The 19,624-nt window shown below is 52.4% G+C and overlaps 1 protein-coding gene across 4 annotated transcripts; it reads right to left on the bottom strand.

Moving 5' to 3' along the window:
- Nucleotides 1-5,806: 5,806 nt before the first annotated feature.
- Nucleotides 5,807-18,307, bottom strand: Ampd2 (adenosine monophosphate deaminase 2). Of its 4 annotated transcripts, XM_051177738.1 has the most exons (19): nt 18,166-18,307; nt 17,954-18,081; nt 12,599-12,729; nt 12,245-12,375; nt 11,868-11,936; nt 11,673-11,784; nt 11,250-11,436; nt 10,854-10,995; nt 10,655-10,744; nt 10,251-10,380; nt 9,357-9,551; nt 9,139-9,270; nt 8,828-8,991; nt 8,415-8,541; nt 8,165-8,328; nt 7,734-7,854; nt 7,298-7,471; nt 7,016-7,126; nt 5,807-6,886 (listed from the first exon to the last, which is right to left on the bottom strand). In XM_051177738.1, exons 2-19 carry the CDS (start codon nt 17,961-17,963, stop codon nt 6,680-6,682), a joined length of 2,397 nt encoding a protein of 798 aa, XP_051033695.1. In that variant the 5' UTR covers nt 17,964-18,081; nt 18,166-18,307; the 3' UTR covers nt 5,807-6,679. The 4 variants fall into 4 exon arrangements, 3 of the variants coding, with proteins under 3 accessions (XP_051033695.1, XP_051033694.1, XP_051033696.1); XM_051177737.1 differs by lacking the exons at nt 17,954-18,081; nt 18,166-18,307 and adding an exon at nt 16,976-17,616; XM_051177739.1 differs by lacking the exons at nt 17,954-18,081; nt 18,166-18,307 and adding an exon at nt 13,991-14,011.
- Between the last annotated feature and the right edge of the window lie 1,317 nt (nt 18,308-19,624).

Here is a 19,624-nt window from a genome sequence, read left to right as displayed (position 1 = left end):
ATGCTCTTCTCTACTCCCACAGTGACCAGCCACATCCAGATCACTCAACAAGGGCAGAACATTGTCCCTTCTCAGACTTCTGCCCACAACTGGACACACACCTTAAGGGCCGCAGTGAGTGGCTGAGAGTCAGCTATGCACTTTCGAGGTGAGTCATCTGACAATTATTCAACCTCACTGAGCCTCGGGTTTCTCTCTTCATGAGTGGGAGAATGCCAAACCTGGGAGTGAACACCTGAAATCCCAGTACTTAGGGAGCTGAGTGAGGCAGGATTACTGCTACTATCAAAGCCAGCCAGGGCTACACAGTGAGCTCCAGCCTGGGATACAGAGAGAACATCTGTACCAAAAAAGGAAGAGTGTGATTATGATGCTGGTTGGTATGCAGAGCAGCCCTTAGTACATTACACACAGAGGAAGAGCTTAGACCTCCATGTGCAGAGGTTCTATCCCACTAGAAACACACTAGTCCCTTCATTTCCTTCCTTCCTTCCCTCCCTCCCTCCGTCACTTTCTCCCTCCCTCCCTCCTTTCTTTTTTTCTTTCCTTCGTTTTTTCTGTATTGCTTTGGAGCCTGTCCTGGAACTCGCGCTGTATTCCAGGCTGGCCTCAAACTCACAGAGATCCACCTGCCTCTGCCTCCCTAGTGCTGGGACTAAAGGCCTGTGCCACCAACACCCAGCCCCTTCATTTCCTTTCTTAGGGCCCCAGGCTGGGTAGGCTGCTTATCACTGTCACATGGCTCAGGGCTCACAACCTGGCTAGGTCCTCATGAGCAGAATGGAGATGGACACTCTAACCATTCTTGTGGCTGTTTGCAGACAGGAGTCCTGAAGACTGGACCTGAGCAGACTTTCTCTGGAAGAGGGCTGGGGTGGGGCTCTCCTGAGCTCTGTGCAGACCAGGCTTCCCCTCAACATTCAAATGCAGCCATGCCCCTCATTCGATGTAACTCTTCTTTGGTTTAAACTAAAGGGACCTTGCTTTTGACTATGAGTAACTCATTTAGTCTAGAACTGGCTATGACTACAATCATGCTGTGGGTTCTGGAGTGTTTGCCAAAAATCAAGTTTACAAATTGTTTTCAAATATAATGACATTTGTATGGGTACTAACATTAACAAATATTGAAGTTGACGTGTTATTTTCTTTAAACACTTGTTAGTTTCCATTTCTTTCTTTCCCCCCCCCCCCCATTTTACAGCTTCCAAAGTTCTAGCTCCATAGCGTTCCTTGAGCCTTTGAAAGTCCACTCTACAGGTTTGCATCCACAGACAGAGTTCCTTCCTGGGTCACCCCAACTCTAGGCACTGCAGAAGGTCTGGTGGCTTCTCCCTGCAGAGACTACCTACCCCAGGTCATCGACCAGGCAATGTCAAGTTGAACGTCTTTACTCCCAATTAGAAAACAAATCAAATTATTGAACATGAGATTAAATGTAAGTTAATGTTTAGAATTCTGTTGGACTTTCCTTGAGTAAATTCACCCATGAGGCAATAGTGTTTGAATGAGCACAAAAGAAATGTCCTCACCTACTCCTCCCCAGTTCCCCAGGAGGGGGCGCCCAGAGAGCAGCCCAGGTTACGTCCCCTTGACTAGGTTTTATGATTGCAGTGCTTAGGTGTAAACTGCACTCTGGGTCAGTCCTAGAGTCACAAGGAGGGAGGTTCTTCTCCTGTTTGCATGGACTGCTTGGGGCATTTTAAAACAATCAAGAGGCAGTTCCTGTCCCAGCCAGGACTACATGAGTTCAAGAACAGTCTTTGGAGGGTGGTAAGAGGCTGCCTTCCTCAGGACAGGTCCATACTCATCCCAAGTAGATCACAGGCAGGGGCTGGCAGGGGGGCTAGATGAGAGATCTGGCAAGGCAGAGAGCAAGCAAGGAAAGGCCTTCGCTTCATTCTATCAAGTGAAAAAGACATCTTAATGTAACACAAAAAATAAAAACCCAGGGATAGATTTTGGGGTTCTAGCTGATGATCAGAGAAACAAAGCAGGCAGCCACTAGCTCTTATCTCTACTTCAGACTGAAAGGGTGATTCTGGCTCTACAAATCCTCAGAGTGCAATATTCTCTCCACGAATCCTCAGAGACAATAGCTCTCCCTGTCCGAAAACTAAATATCCACATGAGACTCTTTGCTTCTTCCTTTTATAGCCCCCTAGTGCTGGGGTTAAAGGCGTGTGATCCCAAGTGCTGAGACCAAAGGCATGAGCTCTGTTACTCTTCACTCCTGTGTATGCCAGGGTGTTCTTGAACTCAGAGAGATCCATCTGCCTGTCTCCTGAGTCAGGAGACACCTCCTGTATCACCTCACCACTGCCTGGCTCTCTGGCTGTGGCTAGCTTTGCATTCTGAACCCTCAGGCAAACTTTAATGAATCATAACTAATATATCATCACAATTCCCCTCTTTGTCTAATACAAAAAGAAGGCTACAACTTACATAAGAAAAACGATATACAGTAAGTACAATAACTATATACAATATATACAGGCAGTAAGCACATCAACAATATCTAGTCCATTTGCATTTGACAAACTCAGAGAGAATACTTCATTATCTACTCTATTTTGGTGAGTCCAAAGTCTTGTACCTAATTTACTTTCTATTCTAATTTGCATCTTAAACCTAGTAATTCTCTCTTATGGTCTTGTAGATTAGGGTGAGAATCTCAAGCCTTGTGCAAACCAAAGCTAAAGCTTCCCAAAATCTTACCTAATGCTTTTGGTGCAATGATGGGAAGACCCCACCATGAGGAAAGCACTATGGGTAAGAATCCACACGCACAGAGAAGGAAGAATCCACAGGCACAGAGAAGGAAGTATCTTGCCCATGGTCACATGGACCAGCAGCACAGCTAAAGCTCAGGAGTTACAGCTCCACAGTGCATAGCCAGTCACACCCCAGACTGACTTACTACTGTCTTTTTGCATTTTGAGTGTGTGTGTACATACGCACATGCCACAATGTGCACACATACCATGGTGCATGTTGCTAGAGAACAATTTTCAAGCTTTCCCTTTCCACAATGTAACACCCAGGATCCACCTGGGGTGTCAGGCTTGGCAGCAAGTGCCTTTACCCACTGAGCCATCTCACAAGCCCAGGTCTAGTTATTGTTAACAAAGAAAGTTATGATGGTAAATCATGGGGCAAAGCACAACAATGAAAACTTACATTTATATATCATTTTAATGAAATGTTAAAGATGTCTTATTAATTTTAAATGCAAACTTATACATAACATAATCTTGATTGAAAAAAAAATCGCTTGAATTTAGCATGTGGTGGCACACAGCTGTGACCCCAGCACTAGGAAGGCTGTGTAAAAGGATTGGGAATTGAAGGCTAGCCTGAGCTGCATAGACGACTGTCCAAAAACAAACAAACAAACAAAATGCTGCTTTTAAAAAAAGAAGCAGAAATGGCAAGATGATTCAGTAAATGATTGCTGGTACACCTGACAAACCTCAGCTCCATCTCCAGGACCCACGTGGAGGAAGAGAACCAAACTGACCGCTACATACACTCCATGACAAGTATACACGTGCACTCGTGAGCACACACACACATGCACGCACACGCGCACGCACACACACACACACACACACACACACACACAAACAAATCTAATAAAAAAATTTTGAGCCAGGCACAGCCCTGGGAGGCAGAGACAGGCATACCTCTGTGACTTTGAGACCAGCCTGGTCTACAGAGCGAGTTCCAGGACTGCTTCCAAAGCTACACAGAGAAACCCTGTCTTGAAAAACAAAAACAAAACAAACAAAAAAAGTGAAAAGTGAACTAGAAGGAAAACATAAATATGTAAAATATATTCATGCATACATATAGCTCAAGTATGCACATTATAAGCAAGCTCTTAGTAAAATTGATAGGCAAGAATAGGATTTTTACTTCCTATTTTCCTGCATCTTCAAAGTTTTTTTTTCTACTCAGGCATTTTATTTATATGAATGTTTTTGTTTTATGCCCCTAGAAAAAGAACCCCAGAGACTTCCCTCCTGTGCATTTTCAACCTAATTTTTCATGCTTCATGTTGCCACCTGAGAGGCTCTCAGAGCAATAAAACCAAGCTGGTTGTGTGGGAGTGGATTATTCTGCTCATGCCACACTTGTTTAGCCTGGCAGTGAGGCTCACTTTCCAGCTCTGTGATCAGCAATGACTGCCAGCAAGCATAGCCATGCTTCATTCCCAGGTGGGAACCAGGTGAGGACCCTGGAGCACAGGCTGATAAGGATGGGGTGTGCATCTCTTCAGCATCCTTTGCACTCCTGAGAGCACCAGCCAGGAAATTCATGTGACCCATATGGCAGTGCAGAAATTTTTCTTCCCTTTTTAGCTGGCAAAACCTTCCTTACCTTTTAAAGATTTGTTGCTCCTGAGCTACGTGTGCAGCTCACTAACCTAGTATATGAAAGGTCCGGTGTTCAATTCCTGGCATTGCAAAATCAAATTTAAAAGGGGAAAGATTCACTCCTGATAAATGTTTGAAAGAAAAATTTCTGCAAAGAAGGAAAACCAAAGTCCAGTTGATACAAAACTGGAGAGGCTACTAAGAAACATTTTGTGGGTTAGTGATGTGCTATGAAACACTGGGCAGGAAGAGGAAAGGAAGGGTTTGACTTAATGACAACTGGGAGAATGAATATGGAATCCTTAGTGCTGGAATGGGACAGGCAGTGCTAGCCTTCAAGGGATGCTCCAAGTTAGCTCCCCTCACCCTTGAAAAGCATTGTTTTGGGGTGAGTGCAAACAAGGCCCAGTGAGGTGTGGAGAACCTTAGAGATGGTGCTTGTCTCCATTCTGTTGATGGTCATTTCTACCTCCAGAGCCCATTTCTAAGCAAGAATCAGTCTGGGCGTTTTGTTTGTTTGTTGTGGTTATTTTGTGTACAGCCTCTGGCTCATGCTCTAACTCCAGCATTTAGTTCAGAATGACTAAAATGGATAGGCTAGGAGCCAATGGGAGTCCAGGAGGGGAAGTAGAGCTGCTTTGGGTCCCCGGGGCACCTGCTACAGTCTGAGGCCAGATGAGGATGAGCCCTTCTACCTGCTCCCAGTCAGAGGTTAGGGAGGCTGCTTCCAGCCTCGGTAGGCTCCCAGCCAAGCCCTCCATCACAGGCTTGCAATTCTGAGGCAGGAGGCCCCTCGTTCCTCTCCACCCAGCAGCAGCTGTAGCAAGCAGGCAGAAAGTACCCTGTGCTGTCCTGGACCTGTCTACTTCCCTTCTTTACAGGAGCAGCAGATTCTAGCAAAGAGGTGCACTGCAGATTGCACCATGGATTTGGGGTAGAAAGTGAATTGCTAGAGATGAATTCAAATACAAGCCGCTCAGCTCCTTGCAACACAATCTGACAGTGATGTCTGTTACTACAACTGTCACCTTCATGTCAGAATCCCTGAGGGAGAGCTCTGGAAAGAATGTTTTAGACAGACAACCTAGAAGGTCCCATAATTTTGAAACCAGAGGCCTCAGGCAGGCATGTAGGGGTGACAAGAATACACCATGGACCTAGAAGCACATGTCCCCTTCAGAAGGGGCAAACTGGATGAGGGCTCAGTAGGCATCTCCCATACCCCAGTCAGTGTGCAAATGCACTAATCCACTTCATCCGTGCCGTGCACCTCAGAATGTGTTGTACATCATAGCTGTGACACCACACACTCGTGATCCCAGCACTCAGAAGTGTCAGCAGAACCAACAGCCTTTGCTACACTGTACTCCACCTAGAGTACTTGCCACTCACCACCCTTTCTCTCCCAACAGAGACCTTCACACACCTCACTACTTAAATAGTCTTTATTTCTCATGCACTAGGAAAATGGGTCATATGAAACACTGTTCTTCATAGCAAAGGCCTTGGTCTAGAACATAACACAAGAGGCTAACTGGGGTTGGCCAAAGACCTGGAAACCCTCGAAGATGGTTACCACCCCCCCAAGGCTAATGGCAGACCCAGCATCCTCCAACTGCAGTAGCCTCCAACTGTAGACACAGATCAGGGCAGCTGCCCCCTCCCACAGGGGTACAAGGGAGCTGGTAACAAAGGGACATGTGGACTGGGGAGGAACAGAGGAGGCTGATGGGGCAGTGACTTGGCAGGGGCATGCTCAGCCCCTGAGCAGGCCCCCGGGGCCATGAGCAAGCCCGAGCCCGCTCTGCCTAGCACAGATGGGTCACAACTTCACAGACACTGAGCAGTCAGTGCCACACAGAGGGATAATGGGCCCCTCCTGACTGCCCATGACCACATAAACAGGAGAAGACTTAACTTGAACTCTAGCCAAAGCCTGGATTTGCCGAGGTAGGGCTCCAGAGGCTAGCGGGGCCAGCCCCACACAACTATCCCAAGCCCCTGTGGACACTGAAGACACACCATAGGACAGCCAGACTTCTGACAATCCTGGGACGGGTCACTAGCAGGGCCAGCCCTTAAATCTCAGCCATCAGGTACCGCCTGAGCCCAGACAGCAGTGAAGCAGGTCCCTGGACTTGCTCTCATTGAGGTGGTGGCCCAGTGGCAAGACATGGTCAAAGACATGCAGGACAAAACAAAGAACAGCGACATGCAGAGACCACACCAGGTGGGAGGGGTCCAATCAGAGACATGACCGAGTTGCTGAGATGGGGCAAGCACTGCATGAACTAGGTCCACTAAGGCCCCGGGCTCATGACAAGGCCCACTTCCTCTGGGATGGTCTCCAGCATCTCACTCTGGACGGCCTGTGTGATCAGCGCCAGCTCCTGGCACAGGGTCTCATGGCGGTAGCCCACTCGGATGTCCGGCACATTGGTGCGGCGGATGTCATTGCCCTCGGGGCCCTCCTTGGTGTAGTTGGGTCCCAGCCAGTGGCTTTTTACCTGCAGAGGGTACAGGTAACAGGAAGAGCTGCAGGGAGACCCCCCCCATCACTGGGACAAAGTCAGGATCTCAAATGCAAAGGAGGGCAGAGAGGTGATGCCCAGCCCCAGGCAGGTTGCGTATCATACCTTGTGGGAGAAGCCACTCATGAGCACACTGTTACGGGCCAGTTCACACATGTCACAGGAGCTGAGCTTCCACACCTGGGTGGCAATGCTGTACTCCTCCATCAGGGGTTCCTGCACAGGCCAGGCTCCTTGAGAGAGGCATCAGGTCCCTGAAGTCCCTCCTTCCTTTAAGGGCTTAGCTAACTGTTGCTATGCTCCACCAGCAAGGGGCAGCACAGACCCAGAGACACCCCACAATCCCCTAGACACCCGCCCTTGGCTGTCTGCTGAGCTGGGTCTGACCTTGGTGAAGTGGAACTGGAGGGGGTCATCTGTGGACAGTGAGACCATGAGGCCACGGGACAAGTACTCAGGCAAAGGGTTCCGGTGGTAGCTAAGGAACAGGCTGTTGTTGCTGAGCGGAGACATGGCAATGCCGATCTGAGCCAGGTAGTACAGGTACTGCAGGACGGGGGCCTGGGCAGAGAGGAGGAATGGAGGACTTGTCAGGGGGCCTCAATGCTGGGAGGGCAGCGTGCCGTTTCTGGGGCATAGGGGAAGGGGGCTCCAGGCTAGGTGTCACATAAGAACAGTGAATCCAAGCTGGGCTCCTCCACTAGAGGATGGGTGGGAAGAGCTAATTATATTGGGAAGGAGGAATCTGATCTCATGGCTGGGTGAGGAGGAGGATCAGGAAGGCAAACAGCTGCATGTGGAGGCTGGGGGTGTAGACCCTGACCTTGCGCAGAAGCAGCCCGTGGGAGATGTTCTCGGCCAGCATGAAGGCTGACACCAGGTGGTGGATGGGCCCAGCCTCCCCGCAGTGCGGCCTCAGCACAAACGTATGGAAACCCCTCTGCCTGAGGGGCATGAAGACAGAGTCAGCTCCAAAGCCTGGGCAAACCTAAGCTCACCTGACTCCAGATCCCACACCACCAGCACACACAAGCCCTCCAGCTAGTGACTATGGGGGCCTAGGACGGAGGACGGGGCAGGTTCCTGCCTGGAAAGATGAGGAATGAAGCCTAAGGGCAGAGAGAGAGCCTAGGCGGTCTGGACCCGGGAACAATGTGTGAGCCAGGGCACTGGGGGCCTCAGCCCAGGGTGCTCAAAGCAAGGCAAGGAGAGCGCAGGCACCCCTGGAATGCGCTGCACCCCTGGAATAGGCACCTGCGCAGGTGGTTCAACATGGCCATGTTAGCGAAGGTGTAATACAGGTAGTAGGCGTAGGGTGGGTTATCCTCCTCCACCCAAGCTTCTGGGAGGGGACTCTCCAGGTTGAAGACATGGTTCTCCGGCTTGGACTCATCATCCACACTGTCAAAACCATCCACCTGGCAAAGAGTTGGTGGTCAGTCCTAGAGCCACAGCTGGGTCCTCACCCAGCTGTCCTGCCCTTGCCCAGCCCATGCCAGCTCACGTGCTCCAGAAAGAGGTGCAGCTCTGGGTGGCTGGCAGGGTGCACAGTAGCCTCAAACAGTGGCAGAAAGATGTTCTCCAGCATCTCTTGGAAGTTGGCCAGCTGGCCCTTGGTGCGGTACACATCACTGCAGGGAAGACAGGACACAGGCATATATATGCAGGGCCAGCAGCAGGCCAGTAAGAGTCAGAGCTGTCATGAGAAGCAGCAGAGTGTGTGAACCACAGCGGGAAAGTGGGACAGCCAGAATGGCCAGGCCAGACAAGGCTGCAGTTTGGCCTGGGAGGCCCTTTCTGGCCCTCAGAGTGCCTAGCTTGGATACCGAAGGCTTAGCCATCCCCAGTAGAACAGGAGGCAGACCCTGGCCCCTTGTCCACAGCCTGGAGCTTCCCCCCACTCTAAACGACACTCACAAGAGGCGGGGCACCTGCACCAGCCAGCGCACGTTGGGAGAGTGTACTTTGTGCACCACTGCCCAGCGTGCCAGCTTGTCCCACTCGTCCCTCGAACGCCCATAGATGGACAGCCGGAGCTCTGCATTCTGGTATTTGCTCTCCTCCAGGTCTGACATCACTTCCTAGACACCAGAAGCAATCACATCTAGGTTCCTCCTGCCCTCTGTACCCACCCCATGTGCTCATCAAGCCTCTCGCCTCCCTCCTCCTGTCACTTGAGCCCTCTTACACATGGGCTCTAGCTCAGCAGGGGAGAGCTGCCTCCATACCTTGATGATGTGAGCAAAGTACTTCCCAGAAATCTTGTTGTCGGTTTTGATGAAGATCTCTCGGAGAACAGACTCCCCAATAGGGTTGTACTTGGCATTGAACTTGTCAAATCGATGAAAGGTATTCCTGTCCTGGAGGAGATGGGAAGGCCTAAGTTACACCCTAACCCTGACCCTTAGTGCTGACCCAGCACCCCAGCCCATCCCATGGGACGGACCGCGTGCACATCAAGTGTGTCCACACTTAAGTCGTAGGCAGTGAGATTCATGCTCTCGAAGACCTCTCGCAGTGTCTGCTCGCGGCCCTGCTCAACATGCACAATCTCCTCCAGATGTCGCTTCATCGCCCGCTTGATGAAGCGCAGCAGATGCTTCTGGTTCATGCAGGATGAGGCATGGATGTGCGTGTCCACCTGCAGTGGAGAAGGACTGCTGGATCCACCAAAGGCTAGGGCCTTGGGACTTCAGACAGGAAGTGTTTGTTTCTTGTACAAACAGGAGGACTACAGTTGTGATCCCCTGAACACACATAAATGTCAGGTATATGCAGCAGAGGCAAGGGACACACAAAATAAGCTGTCTAGCTAGACTTGTCGAAGCAACAAACTCTGGGTTCATGAGAAACTGTCTTAACATATAAGGTAGAAGACACCCAATGTCAGCTTTGGCCTCCCCACCACACACACACATAAGCTTACAACATGTGAGCATACATGCACATGCACACGTGTGTGTGCGCGCACACACACACACACAATGTGATCACATACTAGCAAACATGCATGTCCATATGCACACACAAAGCTGGGAAGGGTTGGCTCAGCAGGTGAAGGCACCTGTCACCAAACCTGACAACATGAGTCAATTCCCAGGACCCCACATGGTGGAAGAGGAGAAATGACTCCTGGGAATCTTTCCTCTGTCTCCACATGCCTACACCATATACATACACAAATCACATAATTTAAGTGGTAGTAATTTTTTAAAGGAGAGGTCCATGACCAAAACAGTGGGTAAAACAAGGCTCTCCACATTGAATGCTGGCGGGGGGAACCCCGGCTTTGAAAGGGAGAGATGGATCAGGACACAGAGGCCACAAGCTGAGGGCCCACCTTACGGATATTGTAGAAGTCCCGGTGTGGCACTTTCTTCTGAGCGGCCAGCTCCTTCATCTCATTGAGCAGAACGTGCATCTGAAATTTGGAGCTCAGGTACTGTAGCCGGCGGTAGCAGAATGACTTTCTGGGCAAGAAGAAAGAGGAGAGGGACTTAGATCCTGATGGAGAAGGTTCCTGGGAAGGGTGAGGGGTAAAGGCAGGAGCATACAGAATAAGGGCAGCAGACTAGGAGTAGGTGACAGGGAGTGGCAGAAGGCAAAGTGACAGTTGCCTGGGACAGGGCAGAGCAGAGCAGGGCAGGGCAGGGCAGGGCAGGGCAGAGCAGGGCAGGGCAGGGCAAGGCTGAGGCTGGAGAATATAGGCTGTGAAGGGATCTCAATGGGAAGGAAGAATCTTACATGGGGCCATTGATAATCAGGGCCATCAGCACATTGACGTCGGCTACAAACTCCTGCAGGTCAGGGTACGGAAGCTCCACCTCTGGACAGCTAGCATGGAGGAAGTTCACGTGAGAAGAGCAAGCCAAGCCCTCTGCCCTTCCCAAGCCAATGCATTGCTCCATACGGTGTACCCCAACACACACCACACCCCTCTTACTGCTCATCAGGGTCCCTGCGGGTGTAGACATGCACCACACCACGCACCATGCGCAGACCCAAGCCCAGGTCCCCAGGCATGGTGCTTGGCTCACAGTGTTCATATGGGTGCTGCTCCAGCGCAGGAGGGTGCACTGGGGCATCTGCAAAGGGGAGAGGGAAGAGTCAGAGCCAGGGAGCGTCAAGGCCTGAGGCTACCCAATCTATGGGCTCCATAAAGGGCAAGGTATGTGAAAGGCTCCAAAAGAGCAGCTGTGGTTCCCAACCTCTACCCTCCTGATGTCAAGAAGCTAGAAAGAGCCTGGGTGTGGGGAGATGCAGGCAAGGCAGAAGGGCCTAGACTCCAAGCCTAGATACCCAGGGAAGTTGGGGTTTAAGGAGGGATGGGAGCCCCCACCAGCAGAGACAGGGGTATCAGGGCTCTGTTCATAGGTTCGAGTCTCCAGGGGCTTCTCGGCCAGCTGCTGCAAGTAACGGCGGGTGGTGAGGCAGAAACTCTGCAGTGAGAGGGCCATGTACTTCTCCCGGATGAAAAGTGCCCGCACCACACTTTTGGCTGCGTCTAACAGGTCTGTGAATGGCACCTGAAGACAAGGACAAGCAGTCACTTCCTTCGGTCTCTGTCGTGGCCGGTCCCTAACCTCACACTGCCCACCCCCAGCTCCAAAGGCCTCAAAAACCCAGCTCTGTCTAGTCCCAGCATATCAGTGAGCCCAGTACCTCTGCCCCGCCAGGCACCAGGAGAGAAATACCCTCTCTAGCTCCCACCCCCTCCCCAGGCCAGAACTCTCTGGAACCTAAGGCTTCACTCCACACTCACCCCACACTTCTCTTCCCCAGAGATGATGACCCGCTGAAATTCCCGTTCCAGTACCACGTCACGCTCCCAAAGGCCCCTGTCACCCTGCCCCTCTCCTTGCTCCTTGTAGAGTCTACAGAGACAAACAAGGATTGGAGACAGCACAGTCCAGACCCCAGCTGCACATGCCCTGCTCATGCCCCTTCCCTTCCTCACTGTAAGTCCGAGTCACTGTCTGTCTTCAGGAAATCTTGCTTGGCCCGAAGCAGAATATCTGGCTCCAGCCTAGAGGTGAGAGAAGTAAAGAGCAGTGGCTGCAGTAACCGGGTCCCAGCACTGTGCCAGCTGCTGTGCACAAACTTGTCACATGTGGTCCCTCACAGGCGGGGCTGGGGCGGGGCTGTGGACCCTGGGCTCTTCTCAGCCCACTTCAGAGATGAGAAAGCAACCCCAGAAGGAAGTTTATACAGTAGACTCTAAGCCTCCCAGAAGATGGAACCAGTAGTGGCCGGGTTCCAAAGAATGTGCACTACGCTGCCTCCCCGGTGGACATCAGAGACAAAGGGACAGGGAAGGGGCAGCAGCAGGCTCACTTGACATCTTGGCTGATCTGCCTTTCCAGCCGCTGCCTCCTCTCCTCTAGCTGCTCGATGGGGCTTGCCTCTGGGAACTCATAAGGGGCGCTGCGGAGTTCACTCTCAGCCAGTGAGCGGCTGAACAACTCCTGGCACCAAGGGGGGAAGAAGGAAAGGTCAGGTGGCCGAGCTTTCAAGCCCCCCTGCCTCCCTCCCCTGCGGAGCCTGGGCAAAGGATGCGGGCAGGAGCCAAGGATCCTGGGAAAGACTTGGGGTCAGGGATAGCCAGGCGTGAGATGAGAGGTGGCTGAGGTAGAGGCCCATAGCCACAGAGGTAGTTTGAGGTGAGGTGTGGGGGGTACCAGGTGATACCTCTGCGATCTCCTTGCATTTGCCATCCATAGACGTGCGAAGGTCGAGCGGGAAGTGCTTGAGGCAGGAGGCAGTGCCTGGCAGGGATCGGGCAGACTGCAGTGGAGAGGTCCCCAGACCACCCCGAGCCTCTGCAGAGACAGTGATGATAGGGGTCAAGGGGAGGAGGGGCAGGGCCTGGATGCCTCTGGAAGCCAGGAGCCCCTTCCTACCCTGGGGCTAGAACCTATTAAAAGCCAGGGCCTAGACACTGGACAATACTTTGGCTGAGACAGACAAGCCAGCCATGTGGGGCTCCCAAGGGAACCCACCCCCATGCACACGGAGGCCCTTCACTACCCCAAGCTCAGGGATGAGGTCCTGTGCCCACCTGGGGAAAAAATGAATTAACTCTGCAATAAGAACTTGAGGTAGGGGTGGCCCACTCCCTTAGGTCAGGAGAATCTATCTGCATGTGAATGTTTTCCAGAAAGGGTGTGCATGCTCTCTCTCTCTCTCTCTCTCTCTCTCTCTCTCTGACACACACACACACACACACACACACACACACACACACACACACACACACACACACCAGGCACTCATTTAGGACCAGTGACCACACTAAGGACCATCAGCTTCTAGGGCACTAATCCAGGGTCAGATCTGCCCCTGACCTAACGGGTCCTTCCCTGAGAAGAACAGAACAGCAGTCTACTCTCCTAGACATTCGAGGCACAGGCAAAGTACAGCAGCCACTCAGCTCTGACCTGAGAAGCAACTATGAAGGAAGAGGACCTGGTTGGCAAGGAGCCCTCTCTCCCCTGGAGGCCTGTCCTCTCTCCAGGACCCCAGGGCTGCCTGGATGAGGGCTGATCCTAGGCTACCCCTCCCACTGCTGGCTGCTCCTCTGAAAGGAGCTACCACAGTCTACGCCACTTGGAGGCCCTAGAATCTGGGCTGGAAGCCCCATGAAAGGCCCTTGGAAAGGGAGAATTAGAAGCCAGGGGTCTTTCTACTTCAACAAGGGCAGAACAACTCTACATGGCCCCACCATGAGGCTAACCCTGAAGGTCTGAAGTTGCTAGTCTCCTGGACTCCTAAGCTCCCAGGCTACCAGGAAGGACCCTTCTGGGTCCTTCAACAGTCTTAGCTTCCTCCTACAGGAAGCTGTCCACAGACCATTTGGTTCTTCCAGCCAGCTGTAGGAGATGCAATCCCCCCAGAGCGTCTCCCCCACCTCCGCTGTCTTAGAAAAGGATTCAGGCTCTGTCTAGGCATTACGCCTTAAGATCTCCGCACCCACCACTTCTAGTGCTCCAGGTGCAGTCCCAAAGCTGGACAAAGAAAAAGGAGCTTGACCTAGATCAGGACCCAGCTACCGACTCGCCTTGGTCTCTACTGGAACCCTACCTGCAGAGTTCAAGAGTGCTCTGGTCAGCAGCCCTGTGCCCCTTGCCTGCCTGTTTGCCTTGTGAAGCTGCAGCCAGTCCCCCAGGACAGCTCAGGGGCTGGCATGGGCTGTACCAAGTGCAGCTATAAGCAGGGGAGACCCTGGGATGGCCCCAAGTAGGGGGCTGGGAGAGTTCAGGGGAGTCTAGAAACCCAGAGAAGGCGCAGGAGTTGGGAAATGAGAAGAACTAACAGGGCATTAACCTCTTCAGTGCCAGTGAGATCCATCTAGATCCAGGGATCTCAACAGGGAGACACAAAACAGGCTGATGCGGCCAAGGCAGCTTGGAGGGAGGGGCCAGGTCTCCTTAAAACCACAGCCCTAGGGGACAGAAAGTGGACACAGCCCTTCTGGCCAAAAGGTAGAAAAAGAGACAAGGAGGGAGACCTGCCATGCTCCCCTGAGCTCTACCCCTCTGGGCAGCTTCTTCTGTCCACCATTGTCTTTTGGGCCCTGACTACACTACAGACTCTTGAGGAGAGATAAGGCCTTTGCTACATGCAGAGGCTGGCTGGTAGTTGAGCCACTGGCCTAATCTGGGTAGGAGCTAGTTACAGAGGCTTCACAGCCTACAAACCAGTCCCAAGTCCATTGTCAGGAAAGCTATTCAGGAAGAGTACCTTGGAATATGGGAGCAGCATTTGGAAGACACATAGGACTCTACTTTTGTTTATTTGCTTGTCTTAAGCTCTGGACACAGGCTATAAATGGGTGAGAAGTGGCCTTGTCCTATCTGGCCACAGCCCCAGGACTCACAGGGGAATGACCTACAAGAGTTCAGTAAAGTTTAGGACTCTGAGCCCATGGGGCTGCAATCAGAAATTCCTGGGATGCTCCAAACACTTAAATGGAGACTCTTCAGTGAGGAGGGAGAGAGGCCCTCTGAACCCAGCGCAGGGACAAGGCTGCTAAGTAAGGGAGAGCAGTGAAGAGAAAGGAATATTGTAGGGGTGATGACAGCAGAACTGGAGAGAGCAGTGAAGATCAATACCCATCCACCCAACCCAGAGTCTCAAGTCTTTGATTATCAAGAACCCAAATCATAGGCCAGGCATTGGTGGTGCACGTCTTTAATCCCAGCACTCGAGAGGCACAGACAGGTGATCTCTGGGTTCAAGGCCAGCCTGGTCTACAGAGCGAGTTCCTGGACAGCCAAGGCAACAGAGAGAAACAAACAAAAAGAACCCTGAACCTATCCATTCTCTTAAGACAGCTCTAGACCATTTGGGAGTTTTGTTTTCTGTCTTTGCATTCCTGGGACCACCTGGGGCCTTGTGTGTGCTAAGGAAGTCCTCTAGTTTTACTCTCAGGTAAGATCTTACTAAGAGTCCAAGTATACCTGGAACTCACCATTCTCCTGCCTCAGCTTTCTAAGTGTGTATCACTACGCCCAGCTACCAACCACTTCTAAGTCCCCAAAGGCAAACCACAGAGCGGCAGAAATGAAGTCAAAAGCCCTCATTTAAAACCTTTTCCTGGCCGGGTATTGGTGGTGCATGCCTTTAACCCCAGCACTCTAGAGGCAGAGGCAGGCGGATCTCTGTAAGTTCAAGGCCAGCCTGATCTACAGAGCTAGTTCCAAGACAGGCTCCAAAACAATACAGTCTCAAAACAAAAACAAAAAACCCTTTCCTCTCAGGTAACCCTGGACCTACAGAGCAGTGTTGAGTGAGCAGGAAGCGTTCCAGCAGCCAGCCATCTTCTTAGTCTGCCACACTGACTGCAAGCGACTGCTCGATTCACCAGAGGTGACACACCAACCACAACCTTCATACTTCCTCAGGCCAGGTCCGGTTTCCCAATGCCAAAAGCTGGCATCCCAACATCATATATACAGCCCAAAGTCAAGGGGGGGATCACCCCATCAGCTCCAAGATTCTGGTGCCTAGTCTCTCCTCTTGACTAGGAGCCCCCTCACTCGCAATCAAGACTTCCTCACTAGGCCTGACCCCAGGACAAGATGCTCTCAGGGCCCTTCCACCTAAGGGTCTCTGGCTCAGCAATAGAGTAACCAGCACAGAGCTAGCCCCAGGGCACACACTTGGAAGACTCAGATGGGAGCTCACAACCTAAGACACAGATCCAAGCATAGCACAAAGCCCTAGCCAGGCATTTTGGGCAGCGTAAAAACAAGCTAGAGGGGGCAGTCAGGTTGTAAATAGAGCTATGAGGGGTTAACAACATCCAGTCACCAAAAGGTCTTTCTTCAGCCAGAACACTTGAGAGCTGCAGACACCCACAAACTCAAGTAGCTAAGTCCTCACCTGGATGGACACTCGCCACCACACAACCAGCTGCAGATGGTGCAGAGGTGCCCACAAAGAAGGAGCCGAACCCAAGGTTGCCAGGCACATAGCCCACCAGCCATCTCAAGGACCCTCCACTCTCCCAAGGAGACACACAACACAGGCCAGGCACAAGCAAACAGCAAGAAGAGCAGCAGCTGAGCCCTTGCTCTGGTGTGTGTGCCAGCAATGCATGACCCCAGATGTCAGACCTCACTCACCAAGGAGGGAGGGAGGTCTGAGATCTAGGGTCTTGGAAAGAGTAACAACCTGAGCCTGCCTGGTGTAGGCATAGGCACCAAACAGGGTAGCCAGTCCGCAAAACAGTCAGTCAGTCCCACACCCTCCCCACTCCATTCACATACACTTCACACACAGTCTTAGCATCTGCACAAGCAGACACGTGTGCATATACGCCTCTTCTGCACCCACATCCACACCCACTCCTTGTTACAGAGGGCTGCATCCCTGACATGGACTCCTCAACGCCCCACCACCACCTCCCTCCTTGTGCCCCCCAAACCAGTCTGTCAGCCCTGGAACCAAGGCAGAGAGGCATCACTGCAGAGAGGGTGCTGCAGAAGGGGGCCCCTCTCTGAGGCACTGGGTGGCCTGGACAGGAGGCGGAGGAGCCCCATGCCTGAAGCCAAGAACACTTACCTGGAGCAGCAGCGGAAGCTTGCAGGCTGGCCCGCTTCTTAAAGGGATATTTGGCCTTGGACTTGCCCGGGCCGGGATAGGATGCCATGGCTGGGGCCAAGGCTACAGCGGAGGAACCTCACCGGCTGGGGCCAAGCTCTCTTACATCCAACCCCTTCCTCCGCCCCGCCCCCAGCGGGAGTGACTGATGCAGGAAGCAGCGCCCCGCAGGCGGAAGAGGCCCTGGCCACGATTTCTGATGTTGTCTAGGCAACCTCGGGGAGTGGGGCCTCCATCCTGCCCCTTTTCCCTCCCTTCCCACTCCAGTCCCTAGAGTGACGTGACTGATGGTGGCTGGAACCGGGGTGGGGGTGGGGGCGCAAAGAAAACAGATGGAGCAACGCCAACCCTCAGCTCTGCAGCACCCTCACCCCATCTCAGGAACCCTCATCCCTTGCCAAAGCTTCAAGGCAAAGAAGCCAAAGTCCAGGCTAGGCTGGTCCGGCCAGCCAGAGAGAAAAAATAATAAGCAAGAGTACAGCCTGAGCTCCTCCAACCTCAAAACCCATTTCCTCCAGGGACAGGGCAAGCGTACTGATGAAAACCCAGAGCCTCTGGGGCAGAGCCCACTCTTTTCTTCTCCATCTGACCCCAGCTCTAGGGACAGCCCAGCTCTGGGAGAAGGAGGCTGAACTGAGAATTCGAGCCCAGAAGGGAGGGGCCTGTCTTGGGAAAATTCCACTGACCGGCAGAAGCTGCCTCCTAGAAGACAGGAAGAGTAGAGGCAGGGTCCTGCTGAGGTCTGTGGGAAAGACCCCAGCCTCCTCGGCTTGTCCCTCTGCCTGCACACTCAAGGCCTGCTTCCCTAGACCCTTCTAGGGTCTGCTTACACCCTCTAGGTCTTGCAGACTGTGCCAAGACCCTTACCCTCTTGTCACCCGGACCAAGGCACCTTTGTCCCGGATCCCTCTAACACCAACACACGCGCCACACGCTTACCTGAAGCCATACTGCCAGTCCCGAGTGGTACCAGGAAGGCTGCCTAGTCTGCACTGCGGGGAAGCACGGCTGAGGAGGGGAGAGGGCCCCACAGGGGCGAAGTCGCGCCACTGGCCCCTGTACCCGCACTGAGAAGCGGGAAGGAAGGCAGTTTTTCAAAATGGCCAGCTGGACGGAGGCGGACTCCTGCGGACTTCAGCGGCCAGACTGACCTCAGGAGACCCGGTGTCGCGACCCCCAGCCCGCACTCAAGAGGAAGCAGGCCACGTGCTCCACAGAAGACCGAACCCGGAATTCGCCTAGGGTTCTTTCACTACTTTCTGGGTATCAATTAGAGATCCGAATCCCGTGGCCAGGCTGCGGGGGAGTCACGCAACAGGTGCGACCCCCGCCTAAACCTTGCCGGCTGCGCGCCAACCTCGCTTGCCCCAGGCCCCGCCAAGTCTGCGGCCACGCCCCGTTCGGCCACGCCTCCGGCCATCTGGCCACACCCCCACCGTTTTTCCTGTTGCCTTAACGCCACGTGGGCAGCCACCGGGCCAGGGTTGGCCTGGCTTGGCCCCTTCCGTCTTGGGTGACTTGTGTGTCGGTTTCCTCATCAGTAAGATGAAATAAGATAATGACAGTATCTAATTCAAAGGAGTTACTGAGGATTGAATGTAAAGTCTCTTTGCACAATGCCTGGCACAAAGTCAGGAAGCTATTATTAGGGTCCCAGAATCCATTTTAAGCAGAAGCCCTGCCCTTGCATTCTCCGCATTCCCACCTGAGTCTGTTTCCTTCTATTAGTCATTGGCCTGGAAGGCTGGCTTCCTCATCCCACATTAGTTTCTATGTTGAGGTTAGACTAGCCAGATGTCTAGGTTCAAAGTCAGGCATTGCCACCTACTTCCTGACTGATGCTGAACTTCTCTGTGCTATTTCTGTAAAATGAGTATCTGCTCTATATGATACTGGTGAAGATAAATGAGTTAATTACAAGTGCTTAGATCTGTGTCTCACCTGCAAGTTACTACCCAATCAGTGTTCAAGTAACATTGCTTTGGCCTGGGATCCTTACTGCAACTCACTGACAATCCTTGTGGGTTAAGTGTTTGCATAGGGCCACAGAGGGCCCTCCCAAACCAGCATTCCATATTCAAGGGCCAGTCTTACCTAAAGGAATCCTGTAAGGGAAAGCCCCCTCACTGAAAGTAATTACCTTTATGAGAAGCAATTGGTCCCTTCCCTACCCTTGCCCTTGGGGAGTCCTTTGCCCCCACATCCAGCTGTTGTAAAGGTCTCACCATCCCCACACGACATTCCTTCCTTCCTGCCCCCACCCTGAATTCTGGGTTGAGCCCCATTCTCTCTATATCTCCAGGGTGTCTCCTGTCCACCAGTCTTAAACTTGGGATGGGGTGAGGGCTCAATGGCAGTATCCCTCTATCATACATGTGAGACAGCAATGTCCAGCACTGTAAAAAGACAAAAACACAAACAAGAAACCCCCTACAGTGGCCTCCAGAAACTTGGGAGTGCAGTGGGGGAAATCCAGCTCACAGAGTGTCAAAGGCTAAAATAGAACAAGAGATAGCTTGTTCTTACTTTGTTACGTTTAAATATCAAAGCAGGACCACTAAAAGCATCCCAATACAGATGAGGGTATATTGAACTGGGACACATGTTTTG

Source organism: Phodopus roborovskii, unplaced genomic scaffold (genome assembly GCF_943737965.1).
Source record: "Phodopus roborovskii unplaced genomic scaffold, PHOROB, whole genome shotgun sequence".
Lineage (NCBI taxonomy): Eukaryota > Metazoa > Chordata > Mammalia > Rodentia > Cricetidae > Phodopus > Phodopus roborovskii.
This window is presented reverse-complemented; position numbering and strand designations above follow the sequence as displayed.

Bases quoted from the DNA above. Each gene is read 5' to 3' on its own strand.
- Ampd2 (XM_051177737.1), bottom strand. From the start codon at position 17,063: ATGGCATCCTATCCCGGCCCGGGCAAGTCCAAGGCCAAATATCCCTTT. The intron at 9,271-9,356 runs GTCCGTCCCATG...CATCTCCTCCAG, and splicing joins ACACACTTGATGTGCACGCG to GACAGGAATACCTTTCATCG. The intron at 8,329-8,414 runs GTGAGCTGGCAT...ACTCTTTGCCAG, and splicing joins TGCACCTCTTTCTGGAGCAC to GTGGATGGTTTTGACAGTGT.